General features: G+C 40.3%; 2 protein-coding genes across 3 annotated transcripts; one reads left to right on the forward strand and one right to left on the reverse strand.

Annotated features, from left to right (window-relative positions):
• Positions 1–746: 746 nt before the first annotated feature.
• On the reverse strand, positions 747–8,190 carry fam221a (family with sequence similarity 221 member A). Its single transcript, XM_062028742.1, has 6 exons — positions 8,072–8,190; positions 7,647–7,820; positions 3,178–3,368; positions 3,040–3,110; positions 931–1,063; positions 747–868 (listed from the first exon to the last, which is right to left on the reverse strand). Exons 1-6 carry the CDS (start codon positions 8,119–8,121, stop codon positions 795–797), a joined length of 693 nt encoding a protein of 230 aa, XP_061884726.1. The 5' UTR covers positions 8,122–8,190; the 3' UTR covers positions 747–794.
• A 1,041-nt stretch (positions 8,191–9,231) lies between these two features.
• Positions 9,232–24,006, forward strand: LOC133635861 (coiled-coil domain-containing protein 126-like). 2 transcript variants are annotated; one of them, XM_062029261.1, is made up of 3 exons: positions 9,232–9,688; positions 16,271–16,629; positions 20,192–24,006. In XM_062029261.1, exons 2-3 carry the CDS (start codon positions 16,392–16,394, stop codon positions 20,422–20,424), a joined length of 471 nt encoding a protein of 156 aa, XP_061885245.1. In that variant the 5' UTR covers positions 9,232–9,688; positions 16,271–16,391; the 3' UTR covers positions 20,425–24,006. The 2 variants fall into 2 exon arrangements, with proteins under 2 accessions (XP_061885245.1, XP_061885246.1); XM_062029262.1 differs by lacking the exon at positions 9,232–9,688 and adding an exon at positions 15,899–15,962.
• Positions 24,007–24,885: the final 879 nt, after the last annotated feature.

Here is a 24,885-nt window from a genome sequence, read left to right on the forward strand (position 1 = left end):
AATTAAATAAGACAAAATAATTTACCATTTCTGAAAACTAAATTAAAAAAGGCGAAACAATTTATAATTTCAGAAAACATAATAACAAAAGACAAAACAATTTCAGAAAACTAAATTAAATAGGACGAAAGAATTTACAATTTCAGAAAACAAAATGAAAATAGACGAAACAATTTCAGAAAACAAAATGAAAATAGTTACAATTTCAGAAAAGTAAATAACAAAAGGCAAAACGATTTTGAATTTCAGAATTTTTTCTCAACTTACAATTACAACAACCAAAACAACAAAAGACAAAACAATTTACAATTTCAGAAAAGATTAAAAAAAGGCGAAATAATTTACAATTTCAGAAAACTAAATTAAATAAGACAAAATAATTTACCATTTCTGAAAACTAAATTAAAAAAGGCGAAACAATTTACAATTTCAGGAAACATAATAACAAAAGACAAAACATTTTCAGAAAACAAAATGAAAATAGACGCTGAAAGGACGGAGAAAATAAGTTTGGTATTTTAGGTCAAAGAAATCAAGTTAATTAGTGACATTTTATTAAGTGTCACAATGCAGCATTTTATACTCACTTGAAATGAATGAGTGTGTTTCAGATTTCAAAAAGTATTTATTAGGTTTGTTGTTTCTCTTCAGGTAGCTGCCAGATGATACGTGCTACCAATTCCACTGACAACAATAAACACTGATTGGCTCTCCATGATGTGGGAAATAATCACCAAGACAACAAATGAGTGCACATTCTTTATTGTCTCGTTGATGAATAATTGGATCGTTACTTAGTCGCTCTTCTTGGCGCCTGTGGAACTGGAGGCTTGTCTTGACTGCAGGCAGCCGTCGTTTGACTCCAGACCTGAATGTGATACCAAGTATGGCGTTACAGCACTCGGAAAGAATACACAGGTGTTTGCTCACATGACCCATTCGCCTCCAAAGCAAGGTAACCATCCAACAAGGAGCTGAACCCTGTCAGACCGCCCATCGCAGCATAAGGGACATCCCAGCCCACCGGGCGACCCCGTGCCTCCCTCTCCGACTTTGTCTCAACCTGTAAGGAAAACCATTTACTACGGATGTCACAATAATCGCATCAATGCACAATAGCCATTAGCTAATAGCTACTTAGCTATATGTCTGCTCCTTCGACTTTTGTTTTGGCACTGTCCCTAATCAAATGGGCTTGTTACCAGCACATCGCCTGCCATCTCTGCATTTTGGTGTCAGTAACCAATATACATATATATTAAAAATAAATTATATTTAATGGTGATGAAAGGCACCTCAAAACAGCTCAAATTCACCTCAAAATAAATACACTAGGGATTTTAGGCTTGTTTCAAACGACTTTCAGCCCATTTTGCACCGCCCACTTTAAGCTCCACAATGTGGGCGGGGCCTGCAGAAGACTGGAGGCAATGTCGTATTGTGTAGTTTGTGTAGTTTGTGTTTAGGTGGCATCTTCCTTGCGAATCGTGATGTTTTCATGCAGGATGTGAAGGAATGATCCAAGATGTCTGCCAGATGCATTGTCGCAACACAACTAAAGAAGATGATGGTGATGGTGAATTGTACCGTGTACCATTTTCTTATATGATCGTGTACTGGCATGTGTTTGTACTTGGTCACAGAATCCTTTAGAGCAGTGGTGCCCAACCTTTTTGTAACTGCGGACCGGTCAACGCTTGAAAATTTTACCACGGACCGTGGGGGGGCGGGGGGGGGGGGCGGGTGATGGGCGACGAGGGGGTGTGCGGGGGGGGGGGGGCGTTGATTGTTATGAAATAACATCCTTATAATATAAGAGCGAGAGCTGGAGGGAAGTCAGATACGTGAGGCTTACTGCGAGCAGAGCAACGTTCCGACGACGAGGAGTCAGCGTCGGGGCTCTTTATACTGTCGTCCCTCATCAAAGCCAGGTGCGTTGTTAGTAGAGTGTCTCCAGCTGCGGCGGAGTGTGGGCGCGGTCTGCGTGATGAGCGCGGGGGCGTGTCTGGTGCTCACAGCGGAGCCTCGAGCGCTCCAGTAGCAGAGGGAAGCAAGGAGCGCGCGTGTGCCGTAACACATCATCCCTAATTAGAACACTGGAGTGATAGTTGCTGGAAATGGGCCTCTATACACCTATGTAGATATTGCACCAAAAACTAGACATTTGCAGCTAGAATAGTCATTTACCACATTAGCAATGTATAGAGTGTATTTCTTTAAAGTTAAGACTAGTTTAAAGTTATCTTCATTGAAAAGTACAGTGCGTTTCCTTCTAAAATAAGGACATTTCAATGTGACCCCAAACTTTTGAACAGTAGTGTATATAATAAAATAAATATATATATATATAGCTAGAATTCACTGAAAGTCAAGTATTTCTTTTATTTATTTATATATATATATATAAGAAATACTTGAATTTCAGTGAATTCTAGCTATAAATATACTCCTCCCCCCTTAACCTCACCCCCGGCCCCGCCCACCTCAACCCCCCCCCCCCAATCTCCCGAATTCGGAGGCCTCAAAGTTGGCAAGTATGGGCTGAGTACACAGTGGATTCACGTTTATTAAAGATGCGTCCTGCACTGCACTCTAGTACTTCACTCTCACGTTCCTCATCCACATCCTGGCTCAAATTAATGGGGTAATCGTCGCTTTCTCGGTCCGAATCGCTCTCGCTGCTGGTGTAAACAATGGGGAAATGTGAGGAGCCTTTCAACTTGTGACGTCACGCTACTTCCGATACAGGCAAGGCTTTTTTTTATCAGCGACCAAAAGTTGCGAACTTTATCGTCGATGTTCTCTACTAAATCCTTTCAGCAAAAATATGGCAATATCGCGAAATGATCAAGTATGACACATAGAATGGATCTGCTATCCCCGTTTAAATTTAAAAAATTCATTTCAGTAGGCCTTTAATGGTGATTAATCCACAGCTAGTGTGTTTTATCAGATGTAAAAATGTGAATAGTTTGCCAGCACTACAATCTACTCGTCGTTGAACGTGTCTTAGAACTCTGTGTTGTGTTTGAAGGTTACCAAGGTGTGGTGATTGAAAGTGGGCTGGCCACATCCACATGTGTACGTGCTCCGGAACCCAGAACAGTCGCCTGAAACCAAAAGTACGCATTGGTATTTGTCTCAACTGTCGGATGAATGGAAGCTTGAGCGGCTCACACTTTCTGCAGCGATGCCCAGCAGCTGGAGCGTGATCCTCAGGTAGATGTTTGCACCGGCAGCGAAGCGGCACAGTCCCAAGATGGGGGACGTACTCGTAGGCGGGGCAAGCACATCCCCTGGCACGGCACGGAAGTACCAAAGGTTTTTCGGCGGGAATCACCTCAAACTCCGTTTTATGCTCCCTGTACCTGGAAGATATGATATTGCTTTTAAAAGCATCCTTTCGATCAGGGTGTGAAAATAAATGGAGCGTTTATACAACATTAATGCGCTAATGTTTTGGGATTAATCACATCAGTTAACTTTGACAGTCCTTCTATTATTATTCTTTTTCTAATTGCAATGAACCCAATTAGCATAAACAGTGTTTGCAGTTATTTAGTGCCACGACCACTAGGGGGAGCACATGACCAGAAAGGCCATTCAAAGGCCACTGTTTGTATTTTCAGTTACTATTGTTATGGTTCCATTTGATTAGCAACTTATGAAATCAAATAATTGGAATAGCACAGACCTAAACGGGGCCGTCAATTAGATTTAGGAGTGGTGCCTTAAGGGCACGTTTTTGCTCATTGCATGCTCGTTAACAGAAAGTATTGTTTGTTTTTGAGCCAGGCCTACTGAGTTCATGGAAAATATAAAGAAAACAACAATACAATCTCTTTCAATAGCCATTAAGTTGTTTTCAGTTTGTTGGACGTCGATACAAATTCTAATTTTTCTGTCATTTTTTGTTGTCTAACATGCGACAAATTCATTAATTATTTGAATAATTGGTTTTCTACACCCCATGGTTTTCTATACCAAAATTAATCTATTTATTACACTTCTTCAACTTCTTCTTCTTCTCCAGATTTTGGCACGCTCTACCTTCCACATTTTTTACCCGATTCAAACCGTTTCAACTTCAAACTTTAAATTTTTGACAAATTTCCAAAATTCCTAGATTTCCACGAATTTCAGGTTTCCCGGGACATTTTTCCCATTCAAAATGAATTGGCCATTTTTCCAAACTGCCACCATTTCCACATTTTTCAACCGATTCAAACCATTCCACCTTCAACACATTCCACCATCCTGGATATTTAAAACTACCTTTTTTCCAAGTTCAAAAAAATTCCAGGATTTTCCAGAATTCCTGGTTTTCCAAAGCCCTATTTCCACCCTTTTTTCTACTCCTTCCACATTTTTCAATGCATTTCAACCATTCCACCGTCAAAACATTCCTCTTAATCAGGACAAAAAACTAAGTTGTTTTTTGAACTGGAAAAATTCCCGGTTTGCCACGAATTTTGTAATACGGTGGTACAGGGGTTAGTGCGTCTGCCTCACAATACGAAGGTCCTGAGTAGTCCTGGGTTCAATCCCGGGCTCGGGATCTTTCTGTGTGGAGTTTGCATGTTCTCCCTGTGACTGCGTGGGTTCCCTCCGGGTACTCCGGTTTCCTCCCACCTCCAAAAACATGCACCTGGGGATAGGTTGATTGACAACACTAAAAATTGGCCCTAGTGTGTGAATGTGAATGTTGTCTGTCTATATGTGTTGGCCCTGCGATGAGGTGGCGACTTGTCCAGGGTGTACCCTGCCTTCCGCCCGATTGTAGCTGAGATAGGCTCCAGCGGCCCCGTGACCCCGAAGGGAATAAGCGGTAGAAAATGGATGGATGGATGGCATTTCTCAATTCAACATGTTCAACATTTCTCGGCCGATTTCAAAAATTCCAACACCAACCATTTCAACTCATTCAGACCATTCAAGTTTTTTACCATTTTCCAAAAAAAATCCCGCTTTTCCTGAAATTTCCAAATTTTTGGGAAATTCCCATTGAAATCAATGGGACATTCTTCAAAGTTCCACAACTCCAACATTTTTCATCTGATTCAAACTGTTCCAACTTCAAAATATCAGACTGTTTAGGAATGGTGTGCTCTACTTCAACAATTCTAAAAAAAAATTCCAGGATTTCAGTACAAATTCAGCATTGGAGGGTTCACACGCCATTCCTTCAGGAATTGCCTCATTTAGTAATGATTAATTTTCATCTTTACAGCATCTGGGGTTTTCAAACCCAAATTACAGGGGGTGACTGCAGGTAGAGTCTGGGTGGCGCTGGGCTGTAGAAGATGTCCCTGAAGTATTCACTTCGGAAACACATTTTAAGGGCCATGACTAAATTGGGGCCCAAACAGAATTTTATTTTGAGGCCCCCAATTACAAAAATGTTTCTCAATTTTTGGATTTCTATGAAGCTAAGTAGAAGGACACTGAGTTTGAGACCAGATCTACAGAACGTGTGTTTGTTTCATACAGGGATGTCTAAAATCCATTTACTATTATTTACAGCCGGCGGCACAATCGTTAGCATTCGAATATTAGCATGCTAAATTTTTTGGAGGTATACACCTCAGCGTCAAATATTTTGTTATATGACAAATAATACCTGTTAGCCTGCTAAGGATAGTATGCTTGTTTTTTTATAGCTATGTTGTAGATTAACACATATGTTGCTACTTGATGCATGTTAACATTAGCAGGCTAGCGTTTTACACACATTTTTGTGGTACGCACCTCAGAGTAATATATTTTGGTACTTGACACATGTTACAGTGAGCATTTTAGCATAGCATGCTAGATATGTTTATCTAATTCAACAGATATAACCTCAGTGTCATATACAAACCCCGTTTCCATATGAGTCGGGGAATTGTGTTAGATGTAAATATAAACGGAATACAATGATTTGCAAATCATTTTCAACCCATATTCAGCTGAATATGCTACAAAGACAACATATTTGATGTTCAAACTGATAAACTTTTTTTTTTTTTTGCAAATAATCATTAACTTTAGAATTTGATGCCAGCAACACGTGACAAAGAAGTTGGGAAAGGAGGCAATAAATACTGATAAAGTTGAGGAATGCTCATCAAACACTTATTTGGAACATCCCACAGGTGAACAGGCAAATTGGGAACAGGTGGGTGCCATGATTGGGTATAAAAGTAGATTCCATGAAATGCTCAGTCATTCACAAACAAGGATGGGGCGAGGGTCACCACTTTGTGGACAAATGCGTGAGCAAATTGTCCAACAGTTTAAGAACAACATTTCTCAACGAGCTATTGCAAGGAATTTAGGGATTTCACCATCTACGGTCTGTAAAATCATCAAAAGGTTCAGAGAGTCTGGAGCAATCACGGCACGTAACATTGACCTTGGGTCCCTCAGGCGGTACTGCATCAAAAAGCGACATCAGTGTGTAGAGGATATCACTACATCTGCTCAGGAACTCTTCAGAAAACCACTGTCAGTAATTACAGTTTGCCGCTACATCTGTAAGTACTAGTTAGAACTCTACTATGCAAAGCGAAAGCCATTTATCAACAACACCCAGAAACGCCGCCGGCTTTGCTGGACCCGAGCTCATCTAAGATGGACTGATGCAAAGTGTAAAAGTGTTCTGTGGTCTGACGAGTCCATATTTTGTTTTTGGAAACTGTGAACGTTGTGTCCTCTGTAACAAAGAGAAAAAGAACCATCCGCATTGTTCTAGGCACAAAGTTCAAAAGCCAGCATCTGTGATGGTATGGGGGTGTATCAGTGCCCAAGGCTTGGGTAACTTACACATCTGTGAAGGCACCATTAATGCTGAAAGGTACATACAGGTTTTGGAGCAACATATGTTGCCATCCAAGCAATGTTATCATGGACGCCGCTGCTTATTTCAGCAAGACAATGCCAAGCCACGTGTTACAACAGCGTGGCTTCATAGTAAAAGAGTGTAGGTACTAGACTGGCCTGCCTGTAGTCCAGACCTGTCTCCCATTGAAAATGTGTGGCGCCTTATGAATCGTAAAATATGACAACGAAGACCCCGGACTGTTGAACAACTTAAGCTGTACATAAAGCAAGAATGGGAATTAGTTCCACCTGAAAAGCTTCAAAAATTGGTCTCCTCAGTTCCCAATTGTTTACTGAGTGTTGTTAAAAGGAAATGCCATGTAACACAGTGGTAAAAATGCCCCTGTGCCAACTTTTTTGCAATGTTTTGCTGCCATTAAATTCTAAGTTAATGATTATTTGCAAAAAAAAAATAAGTTCCTCAGTTCCAACATTAAATATATTTTCTTTGCAGTCTATTCAATTGAATATAAGTTTAAGAGGATTTGCAAATCATTGTATTCTGTTTTTATTTATGATTTACACAACGTGCCAAATTCACTGGTTTTGGGTTTTGTATATATTGCCCTGGTTTTAAAGGTGAAGACTACCAAAATGGCCCCCACTCTGCTGGATCTGTCAAGTCTGTGGCCCTCAGTGGTAAAAGTTGAGTAGAAGCAGTAGTGCCACAAATGAAATATTGTATAATGTTGTGACATGCAGTGCACACACACACACACACACACACACACACACACACACACACACACACACACACACACACACACACACACACACACACACACCTATGTGCACAGAAGCAGGGCGTCTCCGGGCCGACCAGCTTGCAGTCCATACCTCCTGGTACACCAAAGCTCACATACAGCCGGTTTTGTACTCGCTGCGGGAGTACTTTCCTCTTGTACTCCTCATATTGCTCGGGCGTGAACAGTTTTCCTCCGTCGTCATCACCCACGATCCTAAAAGTGACACGTGTGTGTGCTTTTGTTTCAGTACAAATGCATCATTTCAGCAATGCCTGTGCTGCTAACAGGATTATGTCATAATGCGTCAAAATCCTTCCTGTGAACGACCTAATAAAATAAGATCATTGGTTATTTTGAGGTTTTAGAGCTGTTCATTTAGAACAGTGTGTTTTTCAGATTTAGCTGAGCAAAACCAACATTGAATATTAGAACACACATAAAATATCTGACATTATTTGACCAACCGTGTGTACTCCCAGTAGTCGTCCACTGCTTTTAAAGCTGATCGATCCATATATTAATTTGCAAGACGAATAAACGTCAAATGTGAAGCTGATATATATAATATAAACAATATGTGTTGCTATGGAAATGACGCAGGGTCCCTCTAACGGCCTCATGCGGATGTGCATCCTGTTTACCCACACAAAATTAACCTATAATACATCATTTCGTAAAAAGTTAACAAGATAAAAAAAATATTTGTATGTTTTTGAAACGCTACAAAAAACGTTGTTGTTTTGAAAAAGATACAGTCATCACGTTAACTTTTTTTTATTTTTTTCATATAACTTTATTTATAAAGTAAAACATTTACAAACATAAACATATGAACAAGGAGAATTAAAACAAGTACAAAAACAGTGCAATACAGCGCCAGGGGGTTGTTAATTCAATAAAGTAATTATAGTAGAATGTCAAATATATATTTGTAGATATCAATACATATAGATAGATATATATATCGTAATGTGTATAGTTTTAGGCTCACACAAGTAGTAAATAGTTTACATTTGGAGCAAAGCATTATAACTTCCAGTCATTACATTAACTTATGAGGGGGAAGTAGGAAGACGGTGCGACCACAACTCCCATGATGCATTGCGATGACACTTACGACGGTCAGCAGCAGCGTTAATTCAATAAAGTAATTATAGTAGAATGTAATATATATATATATATATATATATATATATATATATATATATATATATATATATATATATATATATATATATATATATATATATATATATATATATATATATATATATATATACATATTTATATATATATATATATATATATATATATATATATATATATATATATATATATATATATATATATATATATATATATATATATATATATATATATATATATATATATATATATATATATATATATATATATATATACATATATATATGTATATATATATATTAAGTTCGTAATGTGTATAGTTTTAGGCTCACACAAGTAGTATATAGTTTACATTTGGAGCATAGCATTATAGTTTTCAGTCATTACATTAACAGTTATGAGGAGGGAAACGTAGCGACCACAACTCCCATAATGCTTTGCGATGACACTCACGACGGTCAGCAGCAGCGTTGCCAGATGTCGAATCATTTTATACGATAATTTCAACCTCTATTTCTCTATTCGTGCATGTAGTTTATTGAAAGGGAAGACTGCATTAAACGCTACGCTATACGCGGTGTGTGATCATATTTTGCTGTAGTAGATTGTCACGAGCTGCGTCATTTTTCCTCCCCCAAAAAAAAGACCTTCTAACATTTTGGAACGATACTTTGTCATTTGTCGTCTGGCAACGCCGGCTCATGTTTGTATATCTAGCATGTGAAGCTACATCCGTAACATCTATCGGAGCTCAGCGGAATACGTCCTATAAGTATCAGAATAGGAGATGTATGTATGGAGAGAGGGCGAAAGCTTCGACGGTTGTTGTGTTTTACTGTAACAACAGCCTAACAGTGCGAAGGTTGTATTTTTGACATTTACATTGTGCAACATGACTTCAACTTGAAGATCACGTCTGGCTGCAGGACACTGAGGTAAATGAACTTGTTATGATGCGACATCTTTGTTAGCATGTGTCGCTAACATTTGTGGCGTCATATCAGCTTCCTTCTTTCCCTCATTGAACATCATTCATTCAGACATCTTCATTAAGTTATTTCATGGGTCATGTGTGCGTGACATTGCGGGGAAAATGTTAGCCCCCATGTTTGCCAAGTACCCGCAATTGTGCAGTATTTTTATAATTGTTAAATTGTGCACTAATTAAGTTTGTTGGTGTATACATGTCACCGTCAATGTTTTGACTTCAGTATTAGCCCTTGTGTGTCTAATCACCAGCACCTAGTGGTGCGTTCAATGTCTTCTAAATACAGTAGGTTCGTGTCGAAATGAGGAAGCAAGAATTGTATGGATGACAGGACAGGATGCATAGGGTGGTGGTGTTGACACAAACCGAGTCAGTTTGTTTCTTAAAACAGGGTTTGAATAGTTGGAGTTGGCGATACTTTAAATCTTGGAAGCGATTTGATAACAAGTAGGATTTTTACCTATACATTTTCACTATTCCTGATACTGAAAACCACTGAACCCATGTTAAACCCAGACTCCGTTCTAACAAAGGTCTTAACTCATTCTCCTTCTATGCCACATCAATATGGAATGCACTCCCAACAGGTGTAAAAGAAAGTGCATCTCTATCCTCCTTCAAAACCGCACTAAAAGAACACCTCCAGTCAACTTCAACCCTTGACTAACACCAGGCCCGGCCCTAACCAATCTGGCGCCCTAGGCAAGATTTTAGGTGCCCCCCCCCCCCCCCCCCCCCCCCCCCCCCCCCACATTGGCAGTGAAGTGTATATACTCACAAGAAACCGAATAGCTCTGTCTTTGACCTTTTTTTTTACTTAAAGAAAGCAAATTAACAATCAGAATAGTTAACAAGATAAAAAAAAAAGAATAAATAAATGAATACAAAGAATAAAAAATGAATATCTAACAATTTATTGTCATCATTACAGTGAAATGCTGAATAGCAGAATGTAAAGTAACAGTATAATATATTATATGAGAATGTTATGTTATGATTATCTTTAACCGAATCACAGCAGTGCTCAAATTAAAAAACAGCATTCCCTCTCATGTGATATTGCTTAATTAACATTAATGATGTGCACTTTAACAACTAGGCTTACAACTATACCTAATATATAAAGGGGTGGAAAAGTGACTATTACCTGCAGGGCAAACATTAGCTAACCAGAAGGCAATAACAATGTAAACAAAAAACACCTGCTTAAAAGATCTAATACAAATGTCCCTGAGGAATGTAAGGTGGGAGTACTGTAATTACCTAACGTTACATTATTATTTTCCATAACAATTTAGCCCCCTCCACAATATTAACCCGACGTTAAAACGGAACTAGCTATTTATTGATTAGCAATTGCCGAATCATGTAACATTAGCTTAATGCTAAAAAGCCAGGTTACTATCACCAGTGTTGGGTTAGTTACTGAAAACCAGTAACTAGTTACAGTTACTAGTTACCTCATTTTAAAAGTAACTCAGTTACTTACACCAAAAAGTAATGCGTTACTGTTTACTGTGTTACTATTTAGTTACTTCTTTTTTTCTTCTTTTTTTTTTTAAAGCTCCCATTAATGCCCTTTTAGCCTTCATTTCAGTACTGTTATTGCACTGGAGAATAATACAATGTGTTGATCAACTTGACATGCATTTGCATCACTGAACTCTGCTAAGCAATGTGCTCTACATACAACACACAAAGACAAAGATATGTTTCAAAGGGCCAATTTGTTTTTGGCCAGAACAAATTGACACAACTATTTTAAATAGCTGCAACATAACATACATAAGTAACAAACAGCATAATAACAGCATAGCTGAAAAGCAAGAAAGGCACACACTACATACACAAAGCCTAACCATGCATTTTTTCCTCAAGGAATTCTGACACAAAATCATGTCTGAAGCCCAGAACACTCTACACATTTCCCCAGTTTTAGTTTAGAGATAAGGAAAGATTGGCCTGGCCCTCTAGCATCCCTCTTTATGTTTGTGAACTTTATAGTCTATACATTTAGAGTGATGTGATAATCAAACACTCTAGAAGTCTAGAATGAAAGAGTATATAAGAGAATTGACAGCAACGTTCCCTCTAAGGTGCGCGCCTGTGCAATTGCGCACTGCTCAAGCGTCCTCTGCGCACGGCAAATCTATGCCACGCACAAAATCAAATAAAAAAATAAGCGCATAACAATTTTCGACACACGGACACGACAGAGAAAACAGTTTTCGTCATCATTGTTCAAATATTGTAACGTCTGTGGAGACGCTTTGAGGACATGAATTCCATCGATTACTTTACTGAGCAAAACTGTTTATTGTCGGCCATAAACACATCACCAAAACATTAGTAAAAAAATGATATCTAGCAAAAGTGGTAATTTTCTGCAGTACAAACCAGACCAAAAGCAACTTTGTTATATCAACAGCAGCCGCTCGCTCTTTCTCACTTGCACCAACACATGCACATATGGCACTTAGCCAGTGATGCGTTTACAGCCACACAAAAAGTGGGACAACTCCAACACCACACATAAAGTGTCATTCCAGGTCGTTACACTATGATTTACCAATCAAATGTGTGCTTATTCTAGTGTCATTTATTAGGAATCTTAATTTATAAATATTAATCATTAAATGCTGTTAGTATATTAAATAAATACTAATAAAAATATATTAAGTTGCAGGAATGTACACATGATCCCCTGCTTACATCTCATTGTGCAACATGTGAATGTTTTAATGGGAACTAAATGCAATGTCTGAAAGGGGTACAAATTATTTCCAAAGCAGGACCTCCACCCAGACAAACAATACAAGTACACAGTTCATGAAAAACAATATTTGTTGTTATTGTCATTGTAAGTGGGCCTAAACACTTGTATTAGAAATGGAAATGACTGCTGTAATTTGATTGTAATAATAAGAGAATGTTGTCTGTCTATCTGTGTTGGCCCTGCGATGGGTGGCTCGGTGGGGACTTGTCCAGGGTGTACCCTGCCTTCCGCCTGAATGCAGCTGAGATAGGCTCCAGCGACCCCGAAAGGTACAAGCGGTAAAAAATGGATGGATGGATGGAGATTAAAGTTTTTATTTAGTCAGGTTTGGGACAGGTGTGCTGCTGGTGTAGCCACAGTGTGCACATCTGATGTTGCTCACATGGGCTCCACTCAATGCTCAGGGAGTTTTTGCGTTTGCTCACACATGAACACTTACAGGGAACATTGATTGACAGAGTGTGTACCTTCAGTGCTGCATGATGAGCAGAGGCAGAGTTAATCCTTAAGTGGTGGTGGTGGAGGGAAAGTAGCATTGGAGTCTCTGTCTCTCTTTACTAGCTTCGTCGAAGCATTGATTGATTGATTGATTGAGACTTTTATTAGTAGGTTGCACAGTGAAGTACATATTCCGTACAATTGACCACTAAATGGTAACACCCGAATAAGTTTTTCAACTTGTTTAAGTCGGGGTCCACTTAAATTGATTCATGATACAGATATATACTATCATATATACTATCATCATAATACAGTCATCACATAAGATAATCACATTGAATTATTTACATTATTTACAATCAGGGGTGTGGAGTGGGGGGGGTGGACATCAAGTAGTGGACATAGAGAGAGAGAGAGAGAGAGAGAGAGAGAGAGAGAGAGAGAGAGAGATCAGAAGGCATAAGAAAAATAAAAAGTATCTGCATTTGATTGTTTACATTTGATTATTAGCAATCCGGGGAGGGTGTTAGTTTAGGGTTGTAGCTGCCTGTAGGTGAACTTTTATTGCGGTTTTGAAGGAGGATAGAGATGCCCTTTCTTTTATACCTGTTGGGAGCGCATTCCACATTGATGTGGCATAGAAAGAGAATGAGTTAAGACCTTTGTTAGTTCGGAATCTGGGTTTAACGTGGTTAGTGGAGCACCCCCTGGTGTTGTGGTTATGGCGGTCATTTACTTTAAGGAAGTAGTTTGACATGTACTTCGGTATCAGGGAGGTGTAGCGGATTTTATAGACTAGGCTCAGTGCAAGTTGTTTTACTCTGTCCTCCAACCTGAGCCAGCCCACTTTGGAGAAGTGGGTAGGAGTGAGGTGTGATCTGGGGTGGAGGTCTAGAAGTAACCTGACTAGCTTGTTCTGGGATGTTTGGAGTCTAGATTTGAAGTAGGATTGTTACCTATACATTTTCACTATTCCTGATACTGAAAACAACTGAACCAATGTTCCTTTAAATTCACTGCTTTATTGCAAACTGTCAAGTATTGAAGCTCTCTTGTGCTTCAACATCTGTTTGCAAATATTCCGGTTGTCGCAGCTGCCGAGAGGTTGCTATACGTTCAAAAAAAGAACAGCAGTGGCCAATGAAGTGGTCCTCAAACTTTTTTCCAACAAGAAGCGCCTCAGAAAACGCGTGGCTCGCCAAGTACCGCCATAATGACCAACATTAAAAATGCAGTAGTGTAGTAGGCCTAAATAGTCATTATAAACATTGCAAGGGTATGTTTAATAGTTGTGGCCACTGTAACATTACACAAAGTTCGAAGAGTAACACTGTGTTAGAATATAGGACAATAAAACACTGTACTTCAATGATGAAACAAATAAAATTGCAGTGATTCTTTGGCGTACCACTAGATGAAGCCTACACCGCAGTTTGAGAATCACTGACCTACTGTATAGCATCAGAATATATCCAAACAAACAAATCAGAAGTAACCATCTATTTTACATTCTAAAAAGTAAAGCAGTGCTGTGGGGCCTTCAAAAAAAAAAAACTGTTACTTAAAGGGGTCATATTAATATCATTTTCTACATGTAAACCCTTCCTTGTGGTCTACATGACATGTCAAGGTTGTCAAAATGTTGCATAGATGATGTTTTACAGACCATCTTCAAGTCACTTTCTGACCGTCTCTTCAGGATGTGCCGTTTTGTGGACGCACTTACAGTATTTACATGCTTCCACTTTGACAGCGTCTTCTCCCTGTCATCCATGTTGTAGTTTTTATTTTCCATTTGGAGTCTACTGACAGATATAAGTTAGAAGTGTACACTTCTTTGTGTTAGAAATGGCAACAGCGAAGGATGCATGTGCATGTACGAGCCAGTCTGCCGCACAACAAGAGGATAGAGACAAAGAAGGAACTTACTGATGACCGCGTCAGACTACAATGGCGGACTCCCGCAAAGCTCGTGGGGTAAATGAAATGAAATGTAATTATCATAAATATCAGCAATAGTCAACTATTTCGCTTTCTGTAATAAACAGCAGTGGAGTGGATCATTCAGGTATAAAAAACAATATTATTTAATATTCCTTCAATATGGTGCTAGAATGACATCATGTAATTTGTAATGAAATAGGCTCATGAAAAGGCTAAAACACATATTTAAATACACATCTTTGTGTTTTTACTTATCAGTGTCAACATTTCAGCCTTTTCTTTATCCTTTATGCTGTATTTTTACATTTTCCTGGCCTGTGACAAAGAGATGTGTCACAGGCCACACTTTGCCTTCCTGGTGAAATAAGTCAAGCAGCGGTTGTTAGAATGTTGCCACACCAGAGAAGACTGTCTCTTTCTTAGCACTTAGGAAAGTGATCAAGTTTAGTTTACAGGCTTCTGAAGGTTGTCAACACGCTGTGGTAACGCACACTCACTGGGCTTGTGGTGGCGGCTCTCCGCTCTCACCGACGCAACATACACCTCTCTTTCACTTTTAACATGTACCTCTGCTCGCTAAATCGTGGTGGAAATGTACAGAATTGGGATCAGAGCTCACCTACGTAGTCTTCTCTGAGTTAGACGGCTGAACTTGAAGTGAGGAGACGAGACAGCAGTGAGTGACGACAACCCGGACGCCAGACTCATTGTCCAGGCTGACAAGCAATTGTTATTTTACATAATTAGTAACTGACGAACATCGCCGTTGAAACACAGATATGCTCTGTTCAACACAAATGCTAAGCTAAGATAGCTGGTGCTTTGACATTTTTTCCAGTGAACGTTGACCTTGCCTGCTCACTGAACATTTTGCAGATCACCCTTCTAATAGCATACAATGGATTCTAAATGTCTAATGTGGGTGTAAGACTGTAGGAGATGCATGGGCACCCTTCTCAATGTGGTGTATTCTGTTTTGGCAACCAACTCTGGAGCATGGGGAACACTGGTGGTTGTCCAACCTGATGGATGCGCCTATACATTTGGGTCCCTTGTCATGGTGAGATACATCCATGCATCCATTTTCTGCATTGGAGACGTAGTCTGGTTGCGTTGCTGTCACACCCTCTTGCCAGGCGAATCCCGCTGGGAATTGGACACTGCGCACAGCCTCGTCCCGTAGGTGTAGCGCTCCTTGCGCAAAGGTAACGATCATTCTGCTGGTTGACCAAGGGACTTACTCTATTTAGTCAAGTTTGATGTCTTCCTGGGGCAGCAGCCAGTGGATACATTGTGGTTATCTACTGCACAGTCTTGCTGAAGCTGAGATGAATCCGTTCATTCGTTTTCTTCCTTTTGTTTCTGCAGGCAGCATGAAAATGTCCACGTCTGAGCTCCCTGGTGGACCATAGACCTGCAGCGTCTGAGAACTGTCTTGTCCCTTTTGAAGGAGACAGGAATGTCGTAGCAGCACGTTTGCCCCAAGATCATGCTGGGCGCACTCCTCAGACGCAACATGTCCCACAAGCTCAGCGTGCTGCTTCTGCTCTTCGGCCTGGCCTGGGGACTCCTCTTGCTGCGCTACACCCTGCAGCAGCCCCGCCACCAGACCAGCGCTCAGCTCCGCCAGCAGATCCTAGAGCTCAGCCGGCGTTACGTCAAGGTCCTGACTGAGGAGAACCAGAGAGCGCCCGGCGGACCGCAGGGAACCACCATGGCGGGTTACGGTAACTGTCGCCACTCGATGAATGATGTACTTGTATACACATGTGGGAGATGATGTGCTTGTACGCACGTATTGTAGATTAATGATGTACTTGTATGCACATGTGGGAGATGAATGATGTACTTGTATGCACATGTGGGAGATTAATGATGTACTTGTATGCACATGTGGCAGATTAATAATATACTTGTATGCACATGTGGGAGATTAATGATGTACTTGTATGCACGTGTGGGAGATGAATGATGTACTTGTATGCACGTGTGGGAGATGAATTATGTACTTGTATGCACGTATGGGAGATGAATGATGTACTTGTATGCACATGTGGGAGATGAATGATGTATATGAATGATGTACTTGTATACACATGTGGGGGATGAATGATGTACTTGTAAATGAATGATGTACTTGTATACACGTGTGGGAGATGAATGATGTACTTGTATACGCATGTGGGAGATGATGTACTTGTATACACATGTGGGAGATGAATGATGTACTTGTATACGCATGTGGGAGATGAATGATGTACTTGTATATGTATGTGGGAGATGAATGATGTACTTGTATACGCATGTGGGAGATGAATGATGTACTTGTATACGCATGTGGGAGATGAATGATGTGCTTGTATACACATGTGGGAGATGAATGATGTACTTGTATACGCATGTGGGAGATTAATGATGTACTTGTATACGCATGTGGGAGATGAATGATGTACTTGTATACGCATGTGGGAGATGAATTATGTACTTGTATACGCATGTGGGAGATGAATTATGTACTTGTATACGTATGTGGGAGATGATGTACTTGTATACGCATGTGGGAGATGAATGATGTACTTGTATACGCATGTGGGAGATGAATGATGTACTTGCATACACATGTGGGAGATGAATGATGTACTTGTATACGTATGTGGGAGATGATGTACTTGTATACGCATGTGGGAGATGAATGATGTACTTGTATACGCATGTGGGAGATGAATGATGTACTTGCATACGCATGTGGGAGATGAATGATGTACTTGTATACACATGTGGGAGATGAATGATGTACTTGTATACGCATGTGGGAGATGAATGATGTGCTTGTATACACATGTGGGAGATGAATGATGTACTTGTATATGCATGTGGGAGATGAATGATGTACTTGTATATGCATGTGGGAGATGAATGATGTACTTGTATACACATGTGGGAGATGAATTACGTACTTGTATACACATGTGGGAGATGAATGATGTACTTGTATACGCATGTGGGAGATGAATGATGTACTTGTATACGCATGTGGGAGATGAATGATGTGCTTGTATACGCATGTGGGAGATGAATGATGTACTTGTATATGCATGTGGGAGATGAATGATGTACTTGTATACACATGTGGGAGATGAATGATGTACTTGTATACACGTGTGGGAGATGAATGATGTACTTGTATATGCATGTGGGAGATGAATGATGTACTTGTATACGCATGTGGGAGATGAATGATGTACTTGTATACGCATGTGGGAGATGAATTATGTACTTGTATACGTATGTGGGAGATGATGTACTTGTATACGCATGTGGGAGATGAATGATGTACTTGTATACGCATGTGGGAGATGAATGATGTACTTGCATACACATGTGGGAGATGAATGATGTACTTGTATACACATGTGGGAGATGAATGATGTACTGTATACACATGTGGGAGATGAATGATGTACTTGTATACACGTGTGGGAGATGAATGATGTACTTGTATACGTATGTGGGAGATGATGTACTTGTATACGCATGTGGGAGATGAATGATGTACTTTTATACGCATGTGGGAGATGAATGATGTACTTGCATACACATGTGGGAGATGAATGATGTACTTGTATACACGTGTGGGAGATGAATGATGTACTTGTATACACATGTGGGAGATGAATGATGTACAAACCCCGTTTCCATATGAGTTGGGAAATTGTGTTAGATGTAAATATAAACGGAATACAATGATTTGCAAATCCTTTTCAACCCATATTCAATTGAATGCACTACAAAGACAAGATATTTGATGTTCAAACTCATAAACTTAATTTTTTTTTTTAACTTAGAATTTTATGGCTGCAACACATGCCAAAGTAGTTGGGAAAGGGCATGTTCACCACTGTGTTACATGGCCTTTCCTTTTAACAACACTCAGTAAACGTTTGGGAACTGAGGAGACACATTTTTTAAGCTTCTCAAGTGGAATTCTTTCCCATTCTTGCTTGATGTACAGCTTAGGTTGTTCAACAGTTCGGGGGTCTCCGTTGTGGTATTTTAGGCTTCATAATGTGCCACACATTTTCAATGGGAGACAGGTCTGGACTACAGGCAGGCCAGTCTAGTACCCGCACTCTTTTACTATGAAGCCACATTGATGTAACACGTGGCTTGGCATTGTCTTGCTGAAATAAGCAAGACAATGGTAACGTTGCTTGGATGGCAACATATGTTGCTCCAAAACCTGTATGTACCTTTCAGCATTAATGGCGCCTTCACAGATGTGTAAGTTACTCATGTCTTGGGCACTAATACACCCCCATACCATCACAGATGCTGGCTTTTCAACTTTGCGCCTATAACAATGTTCTTTTCCTCTTTGGTACGGAGGACACGCCGTCCACAGTTTCCAAAAACAATTTGAAATGTGGACTCGTCAGACCACAGAACACTTTTCCACTTTGTATCAGTCCATCTTAGATGAGCTCAGGCCCAGCGAAGCCGACGGCTTTTCTGGGTGTTGTTGATAAACGATTTTCGCCTTGCATAGGAGAGTTTTAACTTGCACTTACAGATGTAGCGACCAACTGTAGTTACTGACAGTGGGTTTCTGAAGTGTTCCTGAGCCCTTGTGGTGATATCCTTTACACACTGATGTCGCTTGTTGATGCAGTACAGCCTGAGGGACCGAAGGTCACGGGCTTAGCTGCTTAAGTGCAGTGATTTCTCCAGATTCTCTGAACCCTTTGATGATATTACGGACCGTAGATGGTGAAATCCCTAAAGTCCTTGCAATAGCTGGTTGAGAAAGGTTTTTCTTAAACTGTTCAACAATTTGCTCACGCATTTGTTGACAAAGTGGTGACCCTCGCCCCATCCTTGTTTGTGAATGACTGAGCATTTCATGGAATCTACTTTTATACCCAATCATGGCACCCACCTGTTCCCAATTTGCCTGTTCACCTGTGGGATGTTCCAAATAAGTGTTTGATGAGCATTCCTCAACTTTATCAGTATTTATTGCCACCTTTCCCAACTTCTTTGTCACGTGTTGCTGGCATCAAATTTTAAAGTTAATGATTATTTGCAACAAAAAAAAAACGTTTATTAGTTTGAACATCAAATATGTTGTCTTTGTAGCATATTCAACTGAATATGGGTTGAAAATTATTTGCAAATCATTGTATTCCGTTTATATTTACATCTAACACAATTTCCCAATTCATATGGAAACGGGGTTTGTACTTGTATACACGTGTGGGAGATGAATTATGTACTTTTGCACTCACGCAGCTGACCTGAAGAGGACGATAGCGGTGTTGTTGGACGACATTCTGGAGCGGCTGGTCAAGCTGGAGGGGAAACTTGATTTGGCGGCCAACGCCTCCGTCACAAATACCTCCCATGGGGGCGTCCTGTCTTCCGCTTCCAGCGCCCCGCACAGACCCTCTAAGCAGGACCGAGCAGGAATCCATCCAGGAATGTCACGCTTTAAACATCCCCGTTCGCCCAGCAGCCATCTATGAGCTTTGTTTTGATGCATATTGGCTCTTAGCTCCGCCCATTTTTGCTGAATCATCCCAGGACGTCCTGACCGTGGAAGGAAGGGAAGCTTCTGAAAAGAAACCTCTTTTTATTTCAAGCACTTGGTTTGCCATTGTTCTATCATGGAGCATTACTGGATGGATCTTTCAGGCAGAAACTCAAACACACTCTGGTCTGGGATGCCCCGTTCTTCACTTATTCACGAGTTCCTGCTTGAGTCGGCATTCAGTGGAACCTCCATTTACAAACTGAATTGGTTCTAAACAGGGATCTTAAAGGGGAAATACGCTTTTTTCTAATGTGCCTATCATTCACAATCCTTATGTAAGACAAGAACACATGTTTTTCTTTTTTACGCATTCTAACTTGTAAATAAATGGAGCCTATAGGAGAAGCTCTACTCCGCCTATAAAGTGCTTAAAAAAAACCTTCCATCAAGGTTTATGATATACAGTCATGGCCAAAAATATTGGCACCCCTGCATTTCTTCAGATAATGCACCACTTCTCCCAGAAAATTGTTGAAATTACAAATGCTTTGGTATTCACATGATTATTTATTTTGTTTGCAATGGAACAACAACAACAAAAAAAGCCAAATCTGATATTATTTTACACAGAACTCCAAAAATGGACTGGACCAAATGATTGGCATCACACTTGCAGCCAGTTAAAATTGAGAAAAGTTGACTCAACCTTTGTGTTGTGTGTACCACACTGAGCTTGGAGAAAATAAAGAAGAGCAAAGAACTCTCAGAAGATTTGAGAACCAAGATTGTGGAAAAGCATGAACAATCTCAGGGCTACAAGTCCATCTCCAGAGATCTAAATGTTCCTGTGTCTACTGTGCGCAATGTCATCAAGAAGTTTAAAGCCCATGGCACTGTAGCTAACCTGCATGGACGTGGACAGAAGAGAAAAATTGATGAAAGACTGCAACGAGGGATTGTTAGAATTGTGGATAAAGAACCTCGATCCACTTCCAAACAAATTTAAGCTGACCTGCAGACACAGGGTACAACAGTGTCAGCTCGCACTATCCGTCGCCATCTCAATGAAAAGGGACGCTATGGTAGGAGACCCAGGAGGACACCGTTGCTGACACAGAGACAAAAAAGCAAGACTGGAGTTTGCAAAAACTTACCTGAGGAAGCCAATTTTTTTCTGGGAGAACGTCCTGTGGACAGATGAGATTAAAGTGGAGCTTTTTGTTAAAGCACATCATCACACAGAAAACGAAATGAGGCCTTCAAAGAACAGAACACCATTCCTACAGTCAAACATGGTGGAGGTTCACTGATGTTTTGGGGTTGCTTTGCTGCTTCTGGTACCGGATGCCTTGACTTTGTGCATGGCATCATTAAATCTGAGGACTACCAAAGAATTTTGGGGCATAATGTAGGGCCCAGTGTCAGAAAGCTGGGTCTCCGTCAGAGGTCATGGGTCTTCCAGCAGGACAACAACCCAAAGCATACTTTAAAAAGCACACAAAAATGGCTTAAGACAAAACGCTGGAGAGTTCTGAAGTGGCCATCAATGAGTCCAGGTCTAAATCCTATAGAACATCTGTGGACAGATCTAAGAACCACAGCTGGGAGAAGGCACACTTCAAATCTGAGAGACCTGAAGCAGTTTGCAAAAGAAGAGTGGTCCAAAATTCCAGTAGCAAGGTGTAAGAAACTAATTGATGGTTACAGGAAGCGCTTGATTTCAGTTATTTTTTCCAAAGGGTGTGCTACCAAATATCAAGTTGAGGGTGCCAATAATTTTGTCCAGTCCATTTTTGGAGTTCTGTGTAAAATAATCAGATTTGGCCTTTTTTGTTGTTGTTGTTGTTGTTCCAATGCAAACAAAATAATTAAACATGTGAATACCAAAGCATTTGTAATTTCAACAATTTTCTGGGAGAAGTGGTGTGTTATCTGACAGAAATGCAGCAGTGCCAATATTTTGGCCATGACTGTAATAAGTGTATAATCATAATACTTTGTAATACTGACCAATTTTAAACATTTCACAAACGCACCACAACGTTCACTTTTTCCTTTGACAACATCAGTGATTATTACTCACTGCAGACTTGAAGAGAACCAACAAACATAATAAAAAATCACTTACTGTACATGGTCTGATCTCACTGGGATGTTGATATATTCCTATTTACATGAAGAATGACTCCTAATCCTCCAAAAGCAAAAAGGGGTGTGGAACTAAGTGTCTTCCCGGGTCTAAATTGGACGCCACAGTTAACCAACTTGTCGGATTATGTCCTCATCCTTCTACTATCCAGGTGAGAGGCATGATTTATGATCTACCAACAACTTTCACGAGCACCAAGGCAAAAAAAAGCCGCTCAGAGCCGATGATGTCAACATAGCCACACAAGCTAGTTAGCTCTCTGGGTTTAACAGCGCTTCTAAAAGTAGTTCCTCTGTCTTAGCGCTTATAATAACAGTATCGCTAAATGTGAATAGAGTATTGTTGGTGGAATTGATGATGGATTGTTGACTCCACTGTAAGCAGATTTGTATTTACTAGTTACAATGCAATAAAAAAAAAAAAAAAAACATCTGTCTTCTCATCTTAAGGATTGTGATTTCCAAAAAAGTGCAGCTCCCTTTTCAATCTAAAAGTTTGTAAAGCATTTATCCATAAACAATGAAAATATGAGTAATGGGTTCCACCCTCGACAACATTTTAGGGAAGGTTTGTACACTTTGAACATAATATAAAGTGCTATACACTTCTGTATATCAAACATAACAAGGAAGTGGTGGATCAGCTGTCAACAACGACAAGCTAAACTGTGCAGTATGCGCTTCTCTGCACACACACAGAAGTCCCTGTGGTGCCCTGACAAACAATCCTTAACTTTAACAACCATATTGCTCCAAAACTAAACATTTAAAAAGGTTAAAGTCGCAAGCAAAGAGCTCAGTTTCATTTTGCTCGTGTTTACAACTGCTTATTTCGACGGGCTACGCTGGACAACGACATTGCGTCAACCTGCTGAGCTTTCTCCTAGCTGTGTTTAAAGCGTCGCTCGGAACAACATCAAAAGCCGTCTTCGCTCATACTCTGTGATTCCAGGGACCGCTAAATGTTTGCGCCCCATTGAGTAAAAAGTGTCCACAGAGGTACATTTCAGAGGATGAAGCCTATTTGACACTGAAGTCATGTTCCTGGATGTAAAGCAATGGTTTGCCGTTTCCTCCTCTTCACTCCATGGTACGAATGTAGTGCATAGTCAGCAATTAGCACCGACCATCTGCTTGCAGGACACGTTCAGGGTTCATGCTGCACTGGGACTTCTGCAGACCTTTTCTAAAAATACCAGGCTGGTCCACTTTTGGTGACAATGTACGTGGGAGGTGATTGTCACACGCTGGAATAGTCTTTCTATCATGGCCAATAGTTGTCAAAGTCTCATTTATTCTGCTTACAAACGGACGTCACACTCTGTAACAATCTTACACCGCCAGACTCAATAAACGTTGGAGTTCCATTGTCTTTGATTTTTAGCAGTGCAGTGAATGTATTGGAGTAGAAAATAATGAGGAGTTGAATGCGTGACAAAGTAAATATATAATTTCCATGATGCATTTACTTGTTCCGCTGCCATACATTAAAATCAAAGGTCACTTTGATATATAGTTTTTCTATTAATATAAACATCTGCTTTTTAATTGCAATTTGCCTCGTATTTATCATTTTTGCATGTTTTTTGTCACATTTTGCACTTGCTTTTTCCACTGCCATCCATCCATCCATGTTCTACCGCTTGTCCCTTTTGGGGTCGCGAGGGGTGCTGGAGCCTATCTCAGCTGCACACGGGCGGAAGGCGGGGTACACCCTGGACAAGTCGCCACCTCATCGCAGGGCCAACACAGATAGACAGACAACATTCACACCCACACACTAGGGCCAATTTTAGTGTTGCCAATCAACCTATCCCCAGGTACATGTTTTTGGAGGTGGGAGTACCCGAAGCCGGAGTACCCGCAGAGAACCCACGCAGTCACGGGGAGAACATGTAAACTCCACACAGAAAAATCAGAGCCCGGAATTGAACTCAGGACCTTCGTATTGTGAGGCACATGCACTAAGCCCTATTCCACCTTGCTGCCTACTGCCATACATTAAAATCAAAAATCTCTTTGATATGTATATTTTATTTTTGTATTAATTAATACCGCCAAAAACATGCACTAGGTTGATTGGCAACACTAAATTGGCCCTAGTGTGTGAGTGTGAATGTTGTCTGTCTATCTGTGTTGGCCCTGCGATGGGGTGGCGACTTGTCCAGAGTGTACCCCGCCTTCACGCCCAAATGCCGCTGAGATTGGCTCCAGCACCCCCAAAAGGGACAAGCGGTAGAAAATGGATGGATGGATTAATTAATATACATTTCTGCTTGTGGGTTGCATTTGGCTTCGTATTTAT

The sequence above is a fragment of the Entelurus aequoreus genome, linkage group LG20 (assembly GCF_033978785.1).
Source record: "Entelurus aequoreus isolate RoL-2023_Sb linkage group LG20, RoL_Eaeq_v1.1, whole genome shotgun sequence".
Classification (NCBI taxonomy): domain Eukaryota; kingdom Metazoa; phylum Chordata; class Actinopteri; order Syngnathiformes; family Syngnathidae; genus Entelurus; species Entelurus aequoreus.

Bases quoted from the DNA above. Each gene is read 5' to 3' on its own strand.
- fam221a (XM_062028742.1), bottom strand. From the start codon at position 8,121: ATGGATCGATCAGCTTTAAAAGCAGTGGACGACTACTGGGAGTACACA. The intron at 3,111-3,177 runs GTGAGCCGCTCA...TTTTGGTTTCAG, and splicing joins TGGGCATCGCTGCAGAAAGT to GCGACTGTTCTGGGTTCCGG. The intron at 1,064-3,039 runs GTAACCTTCAAA...TTTTCCTTACAG, and splicing joins CTTTCAATCACCACACCTTG to GTTGAGACAAAGTCGGAGAG.
- LOC133635861 (XM_062029261.1), top strand. From the start codon at position 16,392: ATGCTGGGCGCACTCCTCAGACGCAACATGTCCCACAAGCTCAGCGTG. The intron at 16,630-20,191 runs GTAACTGTCGCC...GCACTCACGCAG, and splicing joins AACCACCATGGCGGGTTACG to CTGACCTGAAGAGGACGATA.